Below are 5,216 nucleotides of genomic sequence, written 5' to 3' on the forward strand. Positions count from 1 at the left end.
ATTTGGATCTTACAAAGCCATTTTTAAGCACATGTGCATCAAAAGTCTTGTGCCATTGCCTACTGGCCTGCTTAAGGCCATAGATGCTCTTTTTGAGCAAACACACCTCCCCCTCATCTCCAGGCTTGATAAAGCCCTCTGGTTGAGACATATAGATGGTCTCTTCTAGAGTTCCATGTAGAAAAGCATTCTTAACATTAATCTGCTTTAACTCCCAATCATTCCTTGCCACTAATGCTAGCAACATTCTAATAGAAGCATGTTTAACAACTGGGGAAAACACCTCTGTAAAATCAATCCCCTCTTTTTGTGCGAAACCTCTAGCCACCAATCTTGCTTTGAATCTGAACAAGTCATCTGCAGATGACTTAATAAGAGACTCTATTTCTTCTATCATAGCCTGCATCCACCTCTCCCATTCCTTGTTATTCATAGCCTCTCTGTAGCTGGCTGGCTCAGAATACTCCACCTCCTCAGCCACACAGAGAGCATAGAACAACATCTCAGAATCAGCAAACTTTGCAGGCACCTTTTAATTCGTTTTGCTATATCTCTTGCTAGCATCCAATCTTGCATATCATTAGGGCCTTCTTGAGGTGGCCTATCTGTACCAACACCTTCTGTATCAACATCTGAACCACCAGACTTCACCTCAGATTCACTAGCCTCAGGTTCTTGATTGCTTGACCTCTGATCAATTGATACTCTTGAAGAGGATCAATTGATACTCTTGAACTCTGCATAAGAGGCATCTCATCCTCAGAGAACACATCTCGACTGATAAAGATCTTTCTATCTCCTTGCTCTATTGACCAGAGTCTATACCCTTTCACCCCGGTTTGGTACCCCAACATGATACACCTCACTGCCCTTGCATCAAGCTTCCCTTGCTTTAAGTGAGCAAAGGCTTTGCAGCCAAAAGTCCTAAAGATTATCAAACTCCTTGGATAAGAATTCTAGACCATTATCTGTCCTAAGGCACTTAAGAGTGGTGCCCTTTTCCCTTTCAACCTCAGTGCACCATTGAGTGAAACACTTAAAAGCCTCAGATTTCTCTTTCAGGATATATATCCAACACTTTCTTGAGAAATCATCTATAATACTCATGTAATGTCTACCACCCCCAATAGAATTCACAGATGCTGGCCCCCATAAATCACTATGAGCATATTCTAGAGGAGCCAAGGAGGTGTGTTTACCTGGTGGATAAGGCAGCTTCTTGGACTTGCCAAGAATACATTCATCACATGAAGTGCTGGTGTTGTCTTCTGGTGCATAGATTATCCCTTTCTTGATCAGCTCCCTCACACTTCCCTCCGCAGGATGACCAAGCCTTCTATGCCAGAGGCTCACACTCTCCATCAGAGAGCTTAAGAACAGAAGCTGTCAAGTGGTATAGGCTGCCTCTCCTCTCAACAACCATCATCACCTTGTTGCCACTCTTTATTGTCATTTTTCCATCTGCAGATGAGAAAGTGTGCAACCCTTTATCAAGCAAACCAAGAGACACCAAATTTCTTTTGACTTCTGGGATATATCTCACTTCACGCAACACCTTGACCGATCCATCTTGCATTCTCAATCTGATAGATCCAATTCCCTCAACATGGCAGACCACATTGTTGCCAAGAACCACAGTATCAGTGTTTTCATGGATCCTCTCGAACCAATTCAGATTGGATATGATATGAAACGAGCATCAAGAGTCCATAATCCAAGAACATCCATCCTTCACCTCCATGATATTGAGTGCATCTGGAGCCTCATTTTCTTCAACACAATCTGTGGTATTCACAGACTTTCCACCAACACTTGCTTGCTTCTTCTTCCAAGGATAGCAATCTTTCTTTAAATGTCCCGAACTTTTACACCAATGACATGAGCGAGTCTCTTTTTGATCAGAGGAGGAGGCCTTCGAAGTCTTTGCCTCCCTTTTAACAAACTTTTTCCCCTTATATTTCTTGATATTTAGACTCTCTGGAACCACTACCTCTTGGATCTTTGCACCATTCTTGTGCAAATCTTTAGCCCTCAAAGTAGACTGCACTTCAAATAGCGTGATTTTCTTCTCACGCCCATACATCATCGCATCACAAAGTTGATCATAGGACTTAGGCAATGCGTTGAGAAGCAGAATGGATCTTCATCTCCAATCGAAATACCGCTTTGGAGCTTTGTTGAAGTCCTCCAGTTGCTCCAAAGCATTCTTCTCCTCCAAGAAACGATAGGAATAAAGTCGTTGCTTCATATAAAGGCGATTGGCAAGGGATTTGGTCATATAGAGATCCTCCAACTTTGAAAGTATACCAGCCGCGGTGGTCTCCTTCGACACTTCTCGGAGCACCTTATCGCCTAAACTCAGAACAACAGCACTGTGCGCCTTCGCTTCAATTTCGGCCTTCTTCGCGGCCGCTTTTTCATCAAGATCGACCTTCGGCTTGTCCTTGCTCTCAACTTCCAACGCCGATGAGAGCCCTTGTTGATCAGCAATGCCTTCATCTCTACACGCCAAAGACCGAAGTCGTTCTTGCCCGTGAATTTCTCAGCTTCAAATCTAGAAGCCATCTCCGATTCCGCAAATCAACAACAGAGAATACCGATCCCAGCCTCAAAGCTTAATTGATACATAAAAAAAATTGATATATAGCTTAATTGTGGCTCACAATTGGAGCAGTATGATTCTGACCGATAAAACTAGAAAACACGCATAAGAGAAAAACAAAAAAAATGAAGTAGCCAATTAAATGGATTTAAATCCATGTTTCAAATTCATATTCATGTTATCAAACCAAATCCACGTTATTTATATTCTATGTTATTTAACCAAATCTTTGTAATTCACAATTTACATAATTGTAATTCGTATATATTCACTTATTATGAGGCAAAACTTATTATTACGATATAATGTGTCTGTGTGCATTATTATACAAAATATTATGAAATAAAAAAAATATTCTATTTTTAATTCATTATATCCTCATAAATATAATCATGGAGTAGTATTTATTTCCACACGTTTGGATCATTGTCTACAATATTGAGTTCGCACAATTATACGCTTGAATATCGGATTTCGCATTGAAAGGCTTATTGTCTTGACTAGGCCTTTTTTTTTGATAAAGTATTACTACTATTTGGGATCTGTGTTTTTTTAGATTATCTCTCAAGAATTCGCAATCTATGCTCATATATATTGTTTACTCTTTTTGTGATTAGAGGTTAAAGTTAGAAAACGATCAATCCAAAAATGAAGAAAGATTTGTTCAAATGCCTCCCACCAGAAATCTTCACTGAGATCCTATTAAGACTCTCTCTTCAAAATATTGCAATTTGCAAATGCGTTAGTAAACCATGGCTCAGTCTCATTGAGAGTGAAGTTTTTCTCAAGGCTCATCTTTTGAAATCCAACCCCGCCCTACTTGTCTCGATGCCCGCTACAAATTCAAATTGGTTCAATCTTTTCAAATTGGAAGAAGATGTTTTTGAATATGAGAAAAAGCAAGATCCAATCACCAAGTTTGATTTCCCTCAGGCATCAACAATACAGGGTTCTATCAATGGTTTGCTTCTTCTAAAAAATCCTTTTAGTGATCATCTTTACGTATGCAATCCAATCACCCGGGAATTTGTTGAGCTCCGTGGATCTCTTACTCACCGTAGGGGAGATTGTTATGGATTTGGAGTGAGCAAAATAAGCGGACAACATAAGGTTGTCTATTTTAATCCTAAATATGGATGTCATGTATACACTCTTGAAACGGGATCTTTGTGGAGACGCGTTGAAGTTGCTACCCCCTCGTTTTATCGTTGTTTCGGTTCCGGGGGTGCATTTGTTAGTGGCAACCTTCATTGGTTAGTTTCAAATCGGTTGGATCATCCTTTTGTTTGTTGCTTTGATCTTGAAACAGAACGTTTTAGCACCTTCTCCGCGCCTCCTCGTGAAAGAATAGGATTCCAGGGGAAGTTGTATACTTTGGGGGATTGCCTGTGTTTTTGCGATGATTATCCATATATCAGTAATAATGTCATCTGGTTGTTGACGAAATATGAACAGGCTGAGAAATGTTGGAGTGAGATGCAACTCATTCTAAAAGAACCTTTTTTTGGTTTCTTTGTCTATAATGATAATTTTTATGATGATGCACATGCGTGGAAACATCTTCAATATCTCAAAGTTTACAGAAATGGTGACATGCTAATGTTATGGTATGAGAAACGCTTTTTTTACTACTCCAAAGAAACGAGTAATGTTGCAGAAATTGGTTTATTTGGGAAAATGGATAATGATTGTTACTATATCAATGCCATTCTTCTCACTCCAAGTTTCCTTTCACTCAAAAGAAATTTAGGATTGGAAAATGTAATCTCGTTTTGATTTGTACATTTTTTTTTTTCCTTATCAACAAGGGTTGAAAGGAATCTCCTAAGGGCGGTAGTAGAGGCTGTTGTTCGACATCGAGAGAGGGGAAATAAAGTGGTGGTGGTCTTCCCTTCTCTAAAAATGGAGAGAAGGGAAGTAGAGAAGTTGTTCGACATCGAAGCTCGAGCGGGCGGAAGTAGTCGGAAAAGGGCGGTGAAGAAAGAGGGAGAGGGAAGCGATCAAAGAAAGGCAAAGAGGCTGTTGCGGAGGAAGAAAGGAGGCCGGATCCGCCACGACCACGGCTGGAGTGTGATCTCGGTGCCCGAGTTGATCGGCTCCGACACAAGTTGAAGGAGACGATGCATTGCCGATTTCTGACGCACAGCACGATTTCCGGCCCCGGCTCGCTGTTCCTCAATGACTCGAGTACCTACTTCTTCTTAAAAGGGGTGAAGCCAGAGGAGAAAGCTGCGTTGGGCAGCCCGCAGGGACTGCCGGCGGTGGTGTACGACGCCGACGAGGCCGGGGGCAATCAGAAGCGGCACGCGGCGGTGGTGCGGCTGTGGAAGGGCAAGTTCGTGGTCCTCGAGGGTGCATGGACCGAGCTGATCCCAGGGAGGCCCGTGGACTGCGACTTCGTCGAGCTATGGCGCGGACCCGGCCGTGACAGGTTCGAAATGCCCGTCTTCTTTCGACGTTTCGTGTGAAGCATGCATTGCATATAGTACTATGGATTTATGTAAATACTACTCCCTCCGTCAATGGGACTGCTAAAGTGGGACGGAGGGAGTAATAATATAATTATGATGCATACTATGGATACAAAGACTTTATGTAAATATTATGATGCATA

At 41.7% G+C, this 5,216-nt stretch overlaps 1 protein-coding gene across 1 annotated transcript; it reads left to right on the plus strand.

The window, feature by feature from the left end:
- The first annotated feature begins 3,250 nt into the window (after positions 1-3,250).
- On the plus strand, positions 3,251-4,378 carry LOC148924196 (putative F-box protein At5g38810). Its single transcript, XM_089058171.1, has one exon. The coding sequence runs from the start codon at positions 3,251-3,253 to the stop codon at positions 4,376-4,378; it is 1,128 nt and encodes a 375-aa protein (XP_088914297.1).
- Positions 4,379-5,216: the final 838 nt, after the last annotated feature.

This window comes from Salvia hispanica, chromosome 5, assembly GCF_029641045.1.
Source record: "Salvia hispanica isolate PSC_SH4W2 chromosome 5, Shi_PSC_v1, whole genome shotgun sequence".
Classification (NCBI taxonomy): domain Eukaryota; kingdom Viridiplantae; phylum Streptophyta; class Magnoliopsida; order Lamiales; family Lamiaceae; genus Salvia; species Salvia hispanica.